Source organism: Cryptotermes secundus, unplaced genomic scaffold, assembly GCF_002891405.2.
Source record: "Cryptotermes secundus unplaced genomic scaffold, Csec_1.0 scaffold537, whole genome shotgun sequence".
Taxonomy (NCBI): Eukaryota; Metazoa; Arthropoda; class Insecta; order Blattodea; family Kalotermitidae; genus Cryptotermes; species Cryptotermes secundus.
The window spans coordinates 2196240-2215770 of NW_019740661.1; the positions used below are offsets into that span (position 1 = coordinate 2196240).

General features: G+C 42.6%; 1 protein-coding gene across 1 annotated transcript in view; it reads right to left on the bottom strand.

Moving 5' to 3' along the window:
- Positions 1–19531, bottom strand: part of LOC111872499 — a 31716-nt gene that overhangs the window by 4585 nt on the left and 7600 nt on the right. Inside the window, exons 2-3 of the mRNA XM_023866456.2 lie at positions 11136–11253; positions 1135–1214 (exon numbers count right to left, since the gene is read on the bottom strand). Of these exons, the coding sequence (XP_023722224.1) occupies positions 1135–1214; positions 11136–11253 (198 nt within the window). The remainder of the gene's footprint in view (positions 1–1134; positions 1215–11135; positions 11254–19531) is intronic.

Genomic DNA, 19531 nt, shown 5'->3' on the forward strand with positions numbered 1-19531 from the left:
TCATTTTAAGTTTTTATAGTAATGCACTTCTTAAATTATGTTTAGTTACAATTGTAATAAGCTCTTGTTTTTTGTTTTTTTTATATTACCTATGTTAGTTAACTGGTGTGTGTTATTTTAGTTGTGTGACTTATGTAATCTATTACATGTATACATCTATAATCAAATGGACTATTTCCACATCCTAGGATTTTTGCCTGTATGGATATATGGAAAATAAAGGAAATGAATGAATACCAACATCTGCTTACTGGAACATTCAATTTGTGGTGCCAACATTATCATATCCACTCTACAAACAAGTATCCATTAAGAGATGAAATATAAATTGGATATTCTTTCTCTTTAAATAAGATAATTCCCTCTCTTAGGAGTAGGTCTCAGAAATCAGGCAATGCTTATCTTGATACCCCTCAAACTGAACTTTTGAACCACTTACTCACTTTCCATGAAAATGAACATCGGCATTATGTCATTCAGGACACCCCAATGCTGTAATATGCAGTTCCTCTGTCAGTATCTGTTGTCATTCCCATGAAAACTTCTTGCTTAAATCCCCTGTATAAATTGTTTCAGTGTCTAATGTTGTGGTTTAATTCTGAGTGTTAGGCAGAGCACTTAATTTGTGCATGCGTTGCAGTTGTTCACTTGTTTATTGAGAGACTCTTCTTGGACATTCTAGAATATCCTCTACAAGTGACATACCTGCTAAAAGAGCAATAGTGAGTCAGCTGACTCTCAGTTCTTCATGCACTGACATCAAGCGGTATAGATGAGTGAAGTAGAAGTTAATGTTTTTCAGTTTCAAGTTCACTGCACTTACTCATTGTGTTAATCAGTGAGTGACAGTCAGTGAGGAATTCTCAGTTCAGTCCAGTGCAGAGCAGTCAAAAGGAAGAGCATTGCTGTGAAGTGAGGAGTGAGTGGTGAACAGATTTCTGGAGCATTAGTAGTTGACCCATGGTGGGACAGCAATTGTTCCAAATATCAACACAACGCTTATAATAATTTCAGATATTTTTATATTGGAGATATTTACTATGTCACTGGAAGACCAAAGTGGCTGTAAAATGGATATTGAGAATATTTGTTCTTGTAATGACTCCAACCACTATATTGCCTGTGTTCACTCACCATGGGATCTTTGTGTGAATTCTTGCTGGTGATTAGGAAATACAATTGAGCTCACAGGTGCTGCTGTAGCCTGGCCCAAACTGAAACAAATAAATTATAATCTTTTGTTGCATACTGTGGAAGATATTGTAAAGACATACTTCATGGGTGGAACCTGAGGCAAAAAACTGAGGAAAGTAATCAAGGATTGTACTCCGAGTAATGTAGTTATAATACCTTTTGTACACAAGCAGGGGTAGAACAAAATAATGGAAACATTACATATACCATACACGTTTCTGTATTAATATGGCATTGCACCACCTTTTGCCTTCAATAGAGCCATAGTCTTTCTTAGAATGAATTTAGATCAGTCTCTAGCAGGATTTTATACTGTCAAGTGTAGAGGTTTACCTGTGACTTATAAGATAGTTTTGGATTGGATGACTGGTTTTATTGTACCTACAGCCAATAGTGTTACTGCTGATCTACATACTTTACAGTTCACCATTGCACACACACAAGGGTTCTCAGTCTTCAATAGTCATATCCTGGCAACGGATTTCATAACAGCTGCACTGTCACTTCAAATTACATATGAAGTCTTCTTTGCATGGTCAAATTCATTTCTTACCATTTCTTCTCAATTACCTTCTACTGTCCTCTCCAGAGCTCAACCAAGTGAAAGTGAAAATGAAAGTGACACTGAGACTGACAGTCAGTCAGTAAGTCTTGGTGTCAAGCCCCATCTGGGGATCATGACCAGATATTTATTACTCTGACAGTTACGGTCTTGTTTTTGTGCAGCTCCCTCTCTGACAAGAGGACAGGTCTGTCTTTTGTATATGCTACTGGCCATTGCCGGCACAGTCTTTCTCAGGTCCAAGTCCCTTGGTACTTGTGACCATATACTACTGTCTCAGATTTGAGACTTCCCTTTTCGTCGCCTCCTATGACTCGCAGGGTCACGGTGGAGGAATTTGACCCCGCCTCCACATGGGCGAACTCAACCAAATTTTCAACTACTCGTTATATAGCCCTGGGATGGACCCCATAGAAAACACCGTCTTCTAGTGTCCTGTATTGATTTAGGCGTGTTTACTTATCCGTTGCCCAACAATATATGCCCTATTACTGCTCATGTTGGCTCCCGCGGGAGTGTGTTTACCGAGTCATTGTCTAACAATGGGTCTATTCACCACAATACAATTATTTTTTATGAACATATTCAAGTTCCTTTAGAGATGCTGGAGGTGGAAATCTGTTTCTCATTCTAGTCTCCAAAACTGAGGAGAGCAGTTCAATGATGATCAAACCTGATGATTGTGTTGGCCAGGAAAGATGTTGAAGTTTGCCTTTATGCCCTGCAAACAATGACTGAACAGTTCCAGCTATGTAAATGAGGACACTGTCGTCTTGAAAAAACAGCTCGGAACTGTTCGGAAATAACGTCTGTATCATGGGATGCACCTGATTACCCAACTTGTCCATGTACTACCTTGCAGTAATTCGGCCATGAAGAGTAATCATGGGACCAACAGAATACTGTACCATTATATTGCTGCCCAAAACATCACGGAACCTACTACGAGTTTCACTGTTGAAATCAGGCTTTCTTGGGTGTTCTCTCAAACGTAAACTCTTTCTGATATGGGGAACAGCGTGAAGGACGTCTTATCTGACCATATCATGCGCGCGCTTCCAGTTCTCTGATGTCCAGACTTTGCGGTCTTGAAACCATCGTTTACGCATCTCAGCATTTCTTTCAGTAATCAGAGATTTAGCAATTACAGCCCTACCGCGGATGTTGGATTTGTGAAGCTCACGTCGGGCGGATTTTGTGGAAACAGGGTCTTTAAAATGAATATTCAGTTCTGCTGTCACCTGTGCTGCAGTAGTCCTGTGGTTTCTCGAAATAATCCGTCTCAATGTACGACGATCTCTTCTGTCAGTGCTGATTTTCGTCCATCATTTCTCTTCGCTGATGTTGTCTTTCCATGATTCGTGTATGCCGGCATAATCTTAAAAACTGTTGCACTTGAATGCACCTAATAATGTGGCAGTTTTTGTCACAGGTGTTCCAGCTAAATGCACTCCAACGATCTGTCCTCTCTCAAAATCGGAAAAGTCTCCCATTTTCCGATTCTTTCACATGGATTGTGATTCTACACAATCAGGAATGAACTTCCACGAGTACTACAGAACTACAGAATGTATTCAAACGGAAAGAGAATGTTCAGTGTTGCCATCTGAAGTTCTTTCAGCGTAGCCAACACAAACAAATTCTATACCTCTATTTCATGTTTCCATTATGTTACGAACCCTCTGTGTATTTCCATCTCAAATACAGCCTCTTATCCAACCACCCTTCTCCCTCACTACATGATGCAGCCATACATGGCCATCATCAGGTGTTGTCTAACTAACTAATTTCATGAAGCTGAGCCCTTCTTGAGAAACCGTCAGTTTTGCAGCTACTAAAGAACTTTCCAGTATTTTATGGAACCCGAAGGTTCATTACCGTATTCACAAGAGCTCTCTCCTCTGGTTCCTCTTTCTGCAGTTGGGTCTCTTGTCACCACAGCATGACACGTCCTCAGGTTGTGGATGGAGGGGAGGGCCTCCAGTTGCGGAAGGTAGGTGCAAATATATTGAATAATCAGTCGCGAACAGGTGATAACGGTGGTCCTCCAATTCTGGGTTTGGGCATGGGGCTAACAGCTCCTCGCCGTAAAAAACAAGCTTGTTATGAAATGTCACAAAGGGTCTCAGGCGTTATCTATCTTGCTGAAATTGTTACACTGTATGTAAATTTACATATTGCGTGCTAGGCGATTAAAATGTATAAGCTTGGAATTAAAATTAATTAATATCTTAATGTTATTTCCATTGTAATCGTCATCCATTCATTTACACACGAAGAAACCCAGCTGTTAAGGAAAGGCTTAAAATTGTTAATTACAGTGAATCTGTTACAGCTGGGAGACGAGTGGTTTACAGGCCACAGAGGTAGACTATTACGTCATCACAGAGCAATCTCTTTCAAGAATGAGATCATCTCGGGCCACTCCTTTTAATATATTCAGCCACAATTTCTCAGGTACAGTATTTCTCTACTGCTTGGCAATTGCACAGATTGCACGCTTTTGTACTGCAATCATGTTTTGTCTTTCTGTCAGTCATCCAGCATTGTCGGCAACTGTATTAGCCAACTTATTTTTTTTTCCTTGGCACTACAGCCCCAGTGGGCCTAGGCCTACCCCCATGAACTCCGTTCACTTCGGTTTTTGTAAATCTTACACATTCGGTAAAACTCCTTGGGCGGGTGATCAGCTCGTCACAAGGCCTCTACCTGTACACAAACACAGCAAAACGCAAACAAACATCCATGCCCTGAGTGGGATTCGAACCCACGATCCCGGCTTCCGAGCGAGCGAAGACAGTGCACGCCTTAGACCGCTCGGCTACCGTGATCGGCTTAGCCAACTTATTCTCTGCATTTTTCTCGGGAATATAGATATATTTATGAATATAAAACTATAATTACATCCAATTAATATCCCCAGACTACAGTGGGCATAAATGCAAAGGGATCCTTGCCTGAGAGTAATGTTATACATATACTTGATGAATGACAAAGTTTGTGGAAACAACAGCAGGTCTTCCCATACATTTTTTCTGTTATGGAAACAAGAAATAAGCCTTGGTGGTCTCCGTGATGTGAATTATGAATTCAGAAGAAAGGAAGTGGTCAAATTCACATTCAAATTATTTTGTACCTTTCTCTAAAACGGAGAGACCGCCTCTGTGGTCTAGTTGCCAGAGTTCCTGGCTACAGATCCAGAGGTTCCGGGTTCGATTTCCTGCTCTACCAGATTTTATGAGAAGTAGTGGGTCTAGAATGGGGTCAAATCAGCCTCGTGAGGATAACTGAGGAGCTATTTGAATGGAAAAGTAGCGGCACCGGTCTAGAAACCGAGATTAACGGCCGTGGGGATTTGTTGTGCTGACAATGTGGCACCCCCTATCCGTTAAAGTTGGCACTAACTTCGCCGACAAGGGGCGGTCGCTCGGTCGGTATAGTCCGCTTGCGGACTAAAGCCACGGAGTTTTTTTCTCTATAAGGGACTGAGAACATTTCAAGAATAACTTGTCATCCTCAATTAAGACCAATAATAATGTTTCTACGTTAAATATCCATTCTTTGCAGAGCCGTTACTTGAATGAATGTATGAGGGACGGGCCATAATAATCCGGCCACTTGCACCGCGACTTTTAATGATCTATTGTGCTTAGAGCCATTGCTTAACAACGGCTGTTTTATAGTTGCCTATTTCGTGGTCATGGCTTAGCAACGCGTCTACGTGCCACAATATAATAACCATGGTGACTTCAACTTTAATTTCTCTTTAGTGGCATATTTCAGTCCTTTTTTTCATTAAATCCTATTTTATTTAAAATAACAGGATACTTATACATATAATAAGAACACAACAATTTCACAGTCAACTAATTCCTCTTGGAACCAGTAAGGTAAAATTGTTCTTGTGCTTAACTAATTGAGCACCACGCCTTGAAGGCGTATGTGGAAGTGGATGTATAGATCCACATTTTCTTGACCTCGGCATTAGTTGGAGGTGAATGGTCAACTTCATTCTCCGGCCACTTTACCCCCGAGGAAAGAATCTCCGGTACACGTTGGATAGGAGGCTGGGTGGACCTCAGATTCGGAATGGAGGATATGAAGAAGTGATAATTCTTGACTCCACCGGGACTCAAACTCCGACACCTTGATCATCTATCCCGTAGCCAGTCGCTATACCGACCAGTACAAATACCAAAATATTTATCCTTCAACTAAGGCACTATGCTACAAGTCGGAAGATCGCGGGTTCAAATACCGATGAGGTAATTGGATTTTTTTCAATTGACCTAATCCTTCCGGCCGCACTATGGCCCTGGGGTTCACTCAGCCTCTAACAGAGATGAGTACCAGGAATTAAATAAATAATTTTCCTGGGGAGTAAAGTGCGGCCGACGCGTAAGGCTCACAACCTTGCCGCCATCTTTGAGCCGATTGTCTAGATAATGTGGGGCCCTCAACGTCTCAGAACCCTATGGGCCTTCATGGCCTGTTACAGGGATAGCTTTACTTTTTTTTTTTACTTTTACCCATACATAAATCATAATCGTGCAAAACGTCACAGAGCAAAAATAACTAAGTTCTTCTCCTGGAATCTCAAAGAGCAGAATAATCAATGTTGCTTATTGCAGTAAACCTGTGTTTCGTGACATGGAGAGAAAAATACAAATTCAAACAGGTCAGTATAATATGAAAAGTAATTGTCAACTCTACTGACAGCAGTAGAAAATAGAGTACAGCACTCATACCATGCACACTGTGTGTTGATAACGCTAAGATATGAGCTTTGCCTGACAAAGATGCATTAAAAATTTAGGAATGAAATTTCTAGAGAGACTGATCTGCACGGTGTGTCCAGGATCCGTTAGGACTCGTTTTCTTTTCAATTTGCCCTGCAATGCCATCTCTTGGCGCGTTGTGGCGTTAAGATTCTTGAAGTTTCAGCTGTGGTTCTATAATTTCAAGGCGCAAGCATCGCTGCATCATGTGTTCTGACCTTGAATGTAACAGTACTGTTCTGACACTCGTCGGAAAATGGCGGTTGAACAGAGAGCCAACATCAGATTTTGTTTGAAGCTAGGCAAAACAGACGGAGAAGCATATGAAATGATGAAAAGTGTGTACGTATAGTGATTGTTTGAGTCGCACGAACATTTTTCGATGGTATTCTCTATTTCGTGATGGCAGGGAGGACACTGAAGACACTCCACGTGCATCAAAGCCGAGAACAAGTTGCACTGAAAGAAATGTGAAAAAAGTGACCGACATCCTTGCATCAGACAGACGTGTTTCTGCAAGACTCATCTAGGAGCTTTTGGGAATACCCAAAAGTACTGTGCATCAAATTTTGATCGAGGATTTGTGCAAACGGAAGGTCTGTGCGCGGTTTGTACTGTAACCGAACCATTGAAATCCTTCCCCTTCCCCCTCTTTTTATCACAGTAGCTGATAGAATAGACAATACGAATTACGAAGAAACAAAGGTTTAAGACACACAGTCAGAACAAGGAGTAGGCGATGAGCAGATAGACCAAACTTGCGCGGACAAGGACATCTGCTAGTCCTTGCGTCCAAGCATCTGGTGTTGTTTTCGAAAAGGGCAGAAATGATACTTCAAGGAACCCCATTGAATTTCTTTAGAATTTGAGAATTCGAGAAGTGACAGTCCCTACTAGCCGTAAGTCAAAAGTGGGAGTGCCAGGAGATCATTAGCGACCCCTCATAAGTTGCATCGCTGTCAATTTCGCCGTTTGGTCTTTTAGGGCGAAATTCCCTCTAAAACAATCGATCATTGACCGGAACCAAAATTAAGCCAACTCCTCTTATTTGAATCAGCCTATCAGGGAACTTAGAAGGAGAGGAAAATAGGCGGATACAACTCAGTTAGGACCTCTGGTTCGGCAGAGAGTCCAGTTTAAGATTTGGAGTCTGCTATAAACTTTCGAACTTGGCGGAGGCAAACCCCGCGATTATACTTGCTTGTTAAGTTAAATAATTCTTAGAAGTGCAAATTTTGCTCATCACTTAAAAAGAGATCTAGCTTAATCCATAAGCGGACGGTTGTAAGTCGACCTTATCGGGTGCAATTTGTGNACAGACCGTACTAAATAATCACAACAAACAACAAAATACAATCAGAGAAAGAGACACGCCTTCCCTCCGTTATAATGAATCGCAAACCGCACATAGCTGTTTGCTGGCGCCCATTACATCAGGTCCCATCCTGAAATTACAACCCCCGTAATCAGCAACGGAAGGAGGAAGCGGTGGAGCCTGGTCAAGCCGGAACCAGCCACGACCTAACAACTTCAGCAGCGGCAGCACCAGGTAGGGCAGTCAAAAGTGACGCCGAACGTGTAGGCGAACAAGACGGACGGTAAAAAAATGTGGCAACCAACTTGTGGGCAAGAAGCCTCATAGGAGAACGGTTAAAGTACCGCACGCGCTGTCAGGCGATGAAAAACATGCCAGAGTGGAACACTGCAAAGACATGTTACGGTCGGTCCAAAGTGATATAAAATTTACAAAATCGATTGTTACTGGTGACAAGACGTGATGTTTCCAATATGAGCCTCTCACAAAGCGACAGAGTGCAGTGTGGTTGAGCCCAAAGTAGCCGAAACCAAAGAAAGTTCGCATGCAAAAGAGTCGAGTAAAGACACGGCCAACTGTTTTCTTCGATTGCAAAGGAATCATTCACAAGGAATTTCTGTCAGAAGGTCAAACAGTGAATTCTGATTATTATCTCGGAGTCCTCAATCATTTGTGGGAGAGAATTCTTCGAATTCGACCNCCTGAATATAGAGAGCAAGGTTCCTGGTCGCTCTTTCACGACAATGCCCCACCCCACAAATCGAAGATCTTGCGCGATTTTTTGGCCAGAAAATGGATCACAGTCTTTGATCATCCTCCGTGTTCGACAGATTTTGCTCCAGCAGATTTCTGGTTGTTCCAAAAAGTTAAGTTGGCGATGAAAGGAGACCGTCACGACACCATCCAGGGCATCCAATGGGAATGCACCGCAGTTTTAAATGCTATTCCACAAAAGGAGTACAGTGACTGTTTTCGAAAACTTTTCAATCGATTCCAGCTATGTATTGATTCAGAAGGAGTTAGTTAGTTAGTTATTGGAGAGGGTGGGTTTCCCCATGCACTTAGACCTGTATTGGTCCATTGTGCTTCCCTCTATGATATTCTACCAGTCTCTATACCCTACCGATATTGGTGCGTCACATCAGTCCCGACCGAGCCAGCGAGTTCGGCCTCTACTGGCTTAGCGGTATCTATGCTTCCCCCATCTATCAGAGGCGTTAGAGACTACTGTTGGGCGGGAAATGTCCTTGAATTCGGCTCAGTAACCTCCTTTGGAGATATGAGGTTCTTTTACGTGCCGTAAAGCTACGACACGGGACCCACGGCTTAAAGTCCCTCCCGGAGGACTTGTTCCCTTAATTTTTCCGCCCTTAAAAATTCCACGACCTCCGCCGGGTTTGAACCCGCGTACCACGAGTCATGAAGTGGGAACGTTACCTCTAGACGCTCTAGACTACGGAGGTCGCTGATTCAGAAGGTGACTATTCTGAATAAAAAGAGTGAAATTTTGAAAAGAACTCACGTATTATATTTTTAATGCACACAGTCCTAACAGAACCTGGACACACTGTGTATGCTTTAAAGTTTATATGGATCCTTAGAAACCACATCTTTTTTTCAGTGGTTCTTCGGCCCATTCAGGGCCCTAGCCTCTTATTCAGTTCCATAATCATTTTTCACAGAAGGTAGGACTCTTTGGACGAGTGATCAGCCAGTCGCAAGGCCACTACCTACACACAGAACAACACAAACACAGAATAAACGCATACACACACCAAACATGCACCCCTTAAGTGGGATTCGAACCCACGATCCCAGCGTCCGAGCGAGCGAAGACAGTTCGTGTGTTAGACTGCGCGGCTACCGTGACCGGCAGAAACCATATTACTTCATGGTTAATTTCTAAACAAGCGGTCATTTTTCATGAATTTATTTGAATTCACAGACTTTCTATATACTTGTATAAACTGTGACAAACTTACACTTGAAAAACTAGTCTGTGCTTTCGGCAGTCTTTGGACTCAAATCTCATGTATATATTTCGACCATATCCTGAAGTAGTTACGTGAATATTCAAGATGCCACCAGCTGCCCTTAGCTGATCTCTCCAAACCTCTCTGAAGGTTCCGTGATGTCACTCTAGCATTAAAAATTGCATTTCTTGTGATGTTCCCACGTTGAAGCAGAAACTGTATCCCGATGGAACAAAATCCCAAAAATAAAGACTTCAATTTATTCTGAACTCTGAAGTTCAATCTGTACAAACCAGAAACTCCTTTTCTAAAAAGAATAAAATTCCAAACAATCCTGTAGGGTGAAACTCCTTTATATATGGCCTTCTACATTTTTCGCTTTTCAGTACCACGACTCAGAAACCTTCTCTCCCTCCGGCAAACATTAACAGTCGTTACTTCCAAAGCCTCCTCTCCAAACGGCTTCTTCTTTTATCTTAAAAATTTCACAACTATGAAAGTTATGAGGCAGGATGAAACTTCCTTATACTCTTTTCATAAAGTTATGAGGCAGGATGAAACTTCCTTATACTCTTTTCATAAAGAAAAGTAAAATTATCCCTGTAACAGGTCATGGAGGCCCATAGGGTTGTGAGATGACGAGTTCCCACTTTTTCTAGAAAATCGGCTCATAGATGGCGGTAAGGTTGTCAGCCTTAAGCGCCGGCCGCCCTTTACCCCCAAGAATATTCCAAGAAGATTCCTGGCACTCATTTCTGTTAGAGGCTGAGTCGACCCCAGGGCCATAGTGCGGCTGGAAGGATTAGGTCAGTTGAAAAAAAAATCTAATGGCCTCAACCAACTACGCTACCGCGTGCCCCCTATACTCTCTTCATTCATTCATTCATCAGTAATCTATCAGACGACAGGTCCACAGTCTCTTCCAAAACAGTTCCTCCACTTAATGCGATCTTCTGTTTTTGGAAAGAGACTATCCAGGAAAAGTGATAATGTGGTAGTTTTTCCATTTGCTTTCCACATCGCAGTACAGCAGCCGTTCAAACCACTCTGGTCACGCCTGTTGCTATACGAACTTGAACCATCTCGAGCATCATTTGCTCTGTGCTTCAAGTCGCTGCTGATGACGCTGCTTCCGGCATCAGTTTTTGGTGTCTCTCTTCGTCTGATGCCTACCCTTTGACCTGTCCAGCAAGGGAGGCCCTGCCAGTAGCTACGCTACCGCTGGTATAGCTCTCAGGGTCCTTGCCAAGGACTCTCTTCATAGCCGATATTATATCACAATGTATTTCTTATCATATTGTAGTAAGCCTCACCTGAAAGACCTGGCACTAATATCAGCTTCATCCTGGCCATCCTCAGGTGCACTGCCAGCCTCTTTTAGCTGCCTTAGGTGATGAGCTGTAGAGTACGGGGTATCCAACCAGCAGCTTCCTGCAATAAAATACTCGTACTTATCATGGGGTAAACATCCTAACTGTTGTGCTGTCAGATTATTTTTAATGGCATCCTGAAAAACGACACTCATTTAAAAATAAATAATTAAAATTTGAATAAAATAATTTGTTTTCTATGAGTGCTACGTAGCACAGACTCTGCTTTTGGTTGTCACATGTTATGCCCACTCAAGGGCCAGCGGTAGACCTATCAGTACATTACTATCCGTGTCCACCTACAGTGAGGTAGAAAGCTTGAATAATTAAGTTGAATAAACTTATCATCAGCACACAAACAGATGACACATATTGTGTAAAGTACCTCATTTAATGAATTAGAATTACAAAGACAAAAATAACACCGTCTAATGTGACTATTTAAGTTTTATCATTTGAAGGACCATAGTGCGGCTGGAAGACTTTGGTCAATTAAAAAAAATCCAATGACTTCATCGGGACTTGAACCCCTGACCTTCCGGCTTGTAGCATAGTGTCTGAACCAACTACGTTACCGCGTGCCCCACAAAGTAAAGGTATCCCTGTAACAGGCCGTGGAGGCCGATAGGGTTGTGAGATGTTGAGGTTCCCATATTTTCTAGACAATCGTCTCATAGATGGCGGTAAAGTTGTCAGTTTTACGCGCCGGCCGCCCTTTAACCACAAGAACATTCCAAGAATATTCCTGGTACTCATTTCTGTTAGAGGCTGAGTCGACCCGAGGGCCATAGTGCGGCTGGAAGGATTAAGTAAATTGAAAAAAATCCAATGACCTCATCGGGATTCAATCCCGCGACTTTTCGACCTCAACCAACTACGCTACCGGTGTTTAATTAAGCACAGAGACAACTTTAGAATCACAAGGAGTGGTTTCCTTGGCTCTACTTACTTTCATTTGAATTATCAACGCATAATGAAACACACAGAAAACATCACTGGGGTATCTGAACTACGCGAGTCGTTCTAAGCTTCTAAGAGTATGAACTGGGGGGGGGGGTTAACCTCAGCACTAGATGGAGAGTTAAATTCATCCTCTGGCCGCTATGGCCTCAGTATCGAATGGGAATAATGTTGCTTGAGTACCAGGGTAGTTCTGGTTGCAGTTGGTGAGCAAATGAAATCCCTGCCCATTTCGAAAATTGTCCTCAGACAAATTCAGTGTTGATCTGACGAATAAGGTATGTTCTCAGGCATCTTATACAGGCTTGGCATTTGTGCACTCAGTGGCATTCAAAAGACTTGTGGCCACTGGATATCAAAGTGAATGTGGGATTCGAGTTAGCGTTAATGTAGCGTACATTGGCTCACCTCAGTGTAGGTCTGGCCAAGAATCTATCGACACACACACAACAAGAGAAAGGCGACGGAATTCTAACGATAAGTACGGATGTGCCTTTTTTCATTTCCTTCTGAAATAGAGCATATTGGTCTACAGTCGTGAAGTGGCTGCAATTCCACTGAACATCCCGTCCCGCAATGTGTGTGTCACACCTCCCGTAAAATTTACTTAATTTTAATTATTTATTTAAGATCATTTAACGATGCAGTACCAGAGTCAGAGTTACTTCACGACTGGCAGTTTATCGCCTGTCAGTTCATCTTGGCGCCAAGCCCCTTGAGGATCACGATCAGAGATTTTTTGCAATTGGACCCTTGCGGTCATAGTCCTTATGTTACATCCTCTCTGACGACAGGAAGGGTTTGTCTCTTATGAGGAGGCTTCACCTTTGTTAAGTGTACGCATCGCATACGAGGGGGTACCCAAAAGAAACCGAACTTATTTTTTTTAAACTTATTTATTCAAATTTTAAGCACAAACCTTCAATCCCCTTCAAAGTACTCTCCACTTACACTAATACACTTGTCTAGTCTTTTATTCAATTTTTCAAAACATTGTCTAAATTCATCTTTTGAGATGCTTGACAGCGCCTCCGTCGTTTTTTTCCTTCACCTCAGCAACATCAGCAAAACGTTGAAAAAAAGTTTTGATCATTTCGGGACTCTTCTTTCAAAGCACAGCATGCTTCCACGCGACCTTGTTTTTGTTCAGCAGTCAGCAGTCGTGGCACGAATTTCGCAGCCACCCTTTTCATTCCCAAATCTTCTGTCAAAATTCGCTGAACTGAGCTCCAAGTCACTCCCGACAGCTCCACAATTTCTTCAATGGTCCGTCGTCGATCTTCCTTGATGATTTCACGAATTTTTTCAACATTTTCATGTGTTCGGGCCATTGCAAAAACGACGATCACACAAAAGAGTTGTCACTATAAACTCTGCCGAAACTAGTCCTTACCTTCTGAAGCAACGGTAGTCGGCTTATCGACTCAGGAATGTTAGCTCTATGCGCTCATAGCGGCAAAACGCGGTACTACAAAAGCTCTGCCCACAAAAAAATTAGTTCGGTTTCTTTTGGGTACACCATCGTATATAGCATAGGTTTACACGGTTATGGGGAATGCCTTTTCTTCCCAGGAACAGATCAGTCCGATAAACGCCATAATTTGGGATGAAGAATTTCTCATGGGGTTTGATATGTGTTTCCGAAAGCACAGCAAAATGTCCGAGTACATGTAAGTCTTGCAGCTGTTTGCTGAGCTCATAAAGCGACTGCATTATTGCGAAATGATCCTGCTTAAACATATCGGCACGGACCGCGTATAAATCGTCTCTTCTGTTATTGTTGTGTTCTCTTGTTGTCATGGAAACATGCTTGTTTTCGAAGCCGTTACTTAGTAATGGCTGTTTTATAGTTATTTATTTCGTGGTCGTTGCCTAGCAAATGGTCAATCTTGGCCCGGAGAGCGACTATTCTGACTTTATGCAATATACGAGTATTTAGTATAAGCACTGAGTATCTGGTGTAGAAGTTCAAACTACAGACTGTCTATGAACTGTCTTTCAAGGTTTTGACAAATTTCAAAAGTCCTCAGCGTTTGAAAAGCAGACCGTGGGTGTCGGAGTGAGATTGGGTTTGAATACTCTGGGACCTTGCATTACTGGTAGTCCCTACACGCGTGGGGAAGCTTCTTACTGGAAACAACTGGTAACGAAATGTACAACAGCTGGTAATTTCGGACTGAATTGTCGATTCTTGTTTTACGTTATCAGAGATAAGTGTTTAAACAGGTCTACTTGTGTGAAAATTTACTACAATGAAAATCAATGAATGTGTGCGCTTGCCAATTCCTCGAGTGGAAGTAACATATGCTAATCTGAATCCACTACTGGTGGGAGGGGTGTGGCCCCACAGACTGTCCCTCATTAGCATAACTTGCTGGTACACTTTATCGTCGACTTACGACCGGCCGCACTTACGACCACAAAAAAAAAAAGATGATTAAAATGTAAAAGTTTTTAAAAATAAATTATAAAGATGATAAAAAGATTAGAAATGTTAAAAAATATTGTTAATAAATATATGGCCGACATAGAACCAGATCGACTTACGACCTGTCAGTCAGAACGGAAGTCGGTCTATAAGTCGACGACCAAGTGTACTTTACTGACACTTGCAGAAGAAAATTAGCCTGGACGGCTGTTAAGCCTCCATTTAGCTGCATAGGTACGTCGCTAAGAGGAATGGTTTGGCATCAGCTGTTCGAACACGTCATTCGCTTAGCGAACGTTAGAATTTGCTTTCTACTGGGACTTCTAAACAGTGCTCCATATCACTATGTGTATGAAAATTTTCAGCACAGAAATAAAAACGTGGTTGGAATTAAAAAGAAAAAGCGAAAGATTACGAGTTAATATAACATTAAGTAGCCTAAATTTTATTCGAGATAATCTTAAATATATAATGACATCCACTCTCCTTCTAGTCTTCCAGGGTAACTCAGTATAGTAAATAGGCTACGGCTCGACGACCGATGAATCGGGTTTCTATTCCCGACAATGGAAGAGATTTTCCTCTTCTTCACAGTGTCAACATCGGTGCGGGGCGGGGATACGCAGCCTCCTATCCAATAAGAACCGGGAGGCTTTTCTCCCGGAGATGAAGCTTTAGTGCCAGGATAAAGATGAGCAGAGCTACACCTCCAGTCCCACATACGTTTTCATGGTTTGGGGCTGCTTTATTCTTGCCTCCTTTAACTGAGCGTTAATTTTCCGAATTCAGTTCTGACCTACCGTTATTATGAATTTAAAATATCAAGAAGCCCTACACCTACATAAACACCATAGGAAGAAGACGTGTGTAGGAGTGAAGGTGTAGCTTCAAGCATTGTTATACTCTGCACTGGATTCCTTCTTGGGGGCTTTTATTTTTTTATTTTTTACTTCTAGTGGGGTGGGACTAAGTCCCTTGTAATGCGGCCACTTCTGGCCTATTGTACCAGCCCCAGATGATAGGTGAGGGTGATTTTGGAGCAATTGATGGAATGAAGATTGGCAGGGGAAACCGAAGTACTCGGAGAAAACCAGCCGCAGCGCCACTTTGTCCACCACAAATCCCACTTGACCAGACCCGAGATCGAACCCGGGCCGCCGCGATGGGAAACCAGTGATTAACCGCTTGAGATATGGCGCGGCCTTCTTGGGGGCTAAAGGAGCAGTATGTGATCCCAGGATATGCAGTCGGACAGGGACTGCACGCCGCTAAAACTGGGTAGTGTCAGTTATTCCAGCTAAGTCTATTCATACTCTGTATGGAAGGGCGGAAAGCGATTTTCCAGCGCTTTAATTGGAACCCAGTGGCTAAGGGAGTAAACCCCGACAGAAAATCCTAGGTCCTCCAAGGCAGCGATGGTTAGTCGCAGCTCCCTTGCACTGTAAAAACAATTTACTAAAAAAGCTCAACAAGGGATAGCCTGACAGTTCAACTGGAGATGACCAAAGTGAGTTCTAAGGAATAAAGAAAGTACGTAAATCATAACCGGACAACTCGCACACAGGACAGAAGTAGTTGCAAGGAAATCACTGAGCAGACCAAAGCGTTCAAGAAATGAAGCTGTCGAGCCTTATGAAGAAAAGATACCTGCTTGGTCTCATTACTCTTGGAAAGAGGGCCCTCGTTACCAAGTGGATAGGAGGCTGGTTGAGTCCCAGAGCTGGTATGTGCACGGTGTAGAAGGGAGAGCTCTTACCTGCGCCAAGAACTGAACCGCAGTTCCTCGGTCTGTAGCCAATAGTCTGGCCACTATATCTCCACAATATCCAAACAGGTTTTGGGGCCCAACCATCCTACTATACAACGGGTACCGGGGGCTCCTTCCCCGGGAGTAAAGCGGAAGGGTCGTGAAGCTGGCCCGCTCATCTCCATCTAGTGGCCAACTCAAGAATGATGAAGCCACACCTCCACTCCCCCATGTGTCATCATGGCGTAGTGCTTAACTAATCGGGCACAATTTTACATTTTTACCAGCAATCCATAAACGGCCCGTATCACCACTGTTTACATTCGACATCCATTGCCCAGCAGCTGACCGGAGAGAGCCCACCACATGGATGATCTGGCTACCCGTATTTAAAGTAAAAACATAAGTAAAACTATCCCTGTAACAGGCCGTGAAGGCCCATAGGGTTGTGAGACGTTGAGGGTTCCACATTATCTAGACAATCGGCTCAAAGATGGCCGTAAGGTTGTCAGCCTTACGCGCCGGCCGCGCTTTACTCCCCAGGAAATTATTTAATTAATTCCTGGTACTCATTTCTGTTAGAGGCTGAGTCAACCCCAGGGCCATAGTTCGGCTAAGCCGGAAGGTCTCGGGTTCAAGTCCCGATGAGGTCATTGGATTTATTTTCAGTTGACCTAATCCTTCCAGCCGCACTATGGTCCTGGGGTCGACTCAGCCTCTAACAGAAATGAGTACCAGGAATGAATTAAATAATTTTCCTGGGGAGTAAAGCATGGCCGGCGAGTAAGTCTGACAACCTTACCGCCATTTTTGAGCCGATTGTCTAGATAATGTGGGACCCTCAACGTCTCAAAATCCTATGGGCCTTCACGGCCTGTTACAGGGCTAACCGTATTTACAGAATAAAACTAAATATTGAATGTAGGCAACAACAGCATACCGTCCCACACAATTTCTCACTGCTACAGATGTAGACATGAGGATGTGTTCCCTCCCCATTAGAAACTACCACGCTCCACACACTTCCACCCCACACTTACTTCATTTCGAGACCTATGTAGAGTGTCGCATCCTCCTGTCGCCTTTTTCGTCCTGAAGATGGTTAATTAATTCTACCCCGAAACGTTGGGAAAGCTTCAGGACACTAAAAAGCTAAACCCTAAAATTGTGCAAACTAATAAATTCCTTCTAGACCATACTCAGATGATTCAGATGTCCTGAGAACTATTCATAATCACCACACTTTCAAATACAATTTCGATACGTAAATTTATAACGTGAACCTGATGATCAGAATGTTCTGCCGCAGCTTCTTAAGCTTTTTACTGTTCTAATTAACACATATGCATATTTGACATTCAATTATGTGACGAAATAAGTCTTCGTTTTACTGGTCTTATTAATGAAACAAGTCCGTCTTATTACCAACAAAAATTTCGACCTGTCACGAGAAGTTTCTAACAGTAGAGGAGTTTTGTTTTGTTTTCAATTGAAGACTCACTGAAATTCAACACACTCTCTGTGTAATTATTCAGCCGAAATATCAGAGAAAATGACAGTGTACTTCAGTGTCCATATTTGCTGCAGAAGAGTGCGTTTTTGTCATATCCATGGATGGATAAAGTCCTCCCTGTGCTTATTTAATTAAGCACTACGCCATGAAGGAGTATGGGGGAGTGGATGTATAGATCCACTTTATCTTCACCTCGGCACTAGTTGGAGGTGAGTGGTTAGTTTCACGCCTCTGCCGCTTTACCTCCTGGAAAAGAGCCCCCGGTACCCATTGGATAGGAGGTTGGGTGGACCCCAGAGTCGGTCTCGAGGACGTGGAGAGAAGAAAATTCTTGATCATACCGAGACTCGAACTCCGATCCCTCGGTTGTCCAGCCCGTAGCCCATCGCTACACCGATTACGCTATCCCGGCACCTACTACCGGAGATGACATATTCAATCCAAAATTTGATTTTATCATCTTCATCTGTTCCTGGAACATCTACAGACGTACTGGCCACCGCATACGTATGCATTCGTCTCCAGGTGTTTAGACTTCAAGGGATAATGTAACACAATTTTAACTTTATTTGTGAGTCTTGTTTTTTAGTGGTACTTGTATATAAACACACACTTTCCCAGCACAAAACTCGTCTTCTCCTGCGCAGCTGCCTTACTCCAGCCTTAGTTCCGCCACTGATCCCCATGAACCAGTCTCTACGTTGCTGCAGATGTCAACGTTCTTCCTCCCACTACAACTTCAGGGAAAAGCGTATAACCAGACCCATAAGAAGCTCTTTATAAGGATAACAATCTTGTAGGGCCTCTACCTTACCACACAACGGGTCACGATTGTAGGTCGATATAATGAAGTCTCCTGAGAGTTTCAATTTATAAACCGCATGCTTCCAGCTACTATACGGAACATATTTACTTCCAAACGATCACGTTCTGTGAAGATCAGAATACTATAAAAGGGTCCGAGATTTTGATGAGTGGCAGACAAGTGGCACCGACCTCGTATCTGGAAGTATATTTCAGTAACTTTTGTCAAGAGATAGTTTAAAATTTTTCCTGCATTCTGCTGGAACAGAGATGGTCAAGTGGATAAGAGCCAGGGGCACGTGTACCCCATGGACGTATGTGAAGCCTCGTAATGGAACATGTTGCTTATAGCTCATATATTGCCAAACACATATCACAGAAACGTCATGAAAACTTTCTTCTGTGCAAATTTGTCTGTGTATGGCATAAATAAATTTGTTTCAATTGAAAAAATTGTCGTTGTATCTTGTGTTTGTAATACACGGTAAGGTATAAACAGGTAAAGTATAGTTTTACATAATAATGAAGTCGCCACTGAAAAGACGTACGTGAGGCCTCATTCTGAGTCCAACAAGAACATCAGTTGAAAAGGGTTCAGACACGCCAGTCTGTGGATTACATTTTCTTCATCACCCTAACAATATTTGGTGTACAGTACAAACCGTGAAGCTTCTCATTTTATAAATACACCGTAGCCTTAATTAATATAATTATTTCTGAGTCCTTTATCATTTTACTGTGTAACGTAAAGTTGCCCCAGTATGTATGTATGTATGTATGTATGTATGTATGTATTATGGGAGGGGGTGGGTTTTCCCATGCACTTAGACCAGTTATTGGTCCATTGTGCGTCCCCCTTTTAATTTCTACTGTTGCCATACCCTACC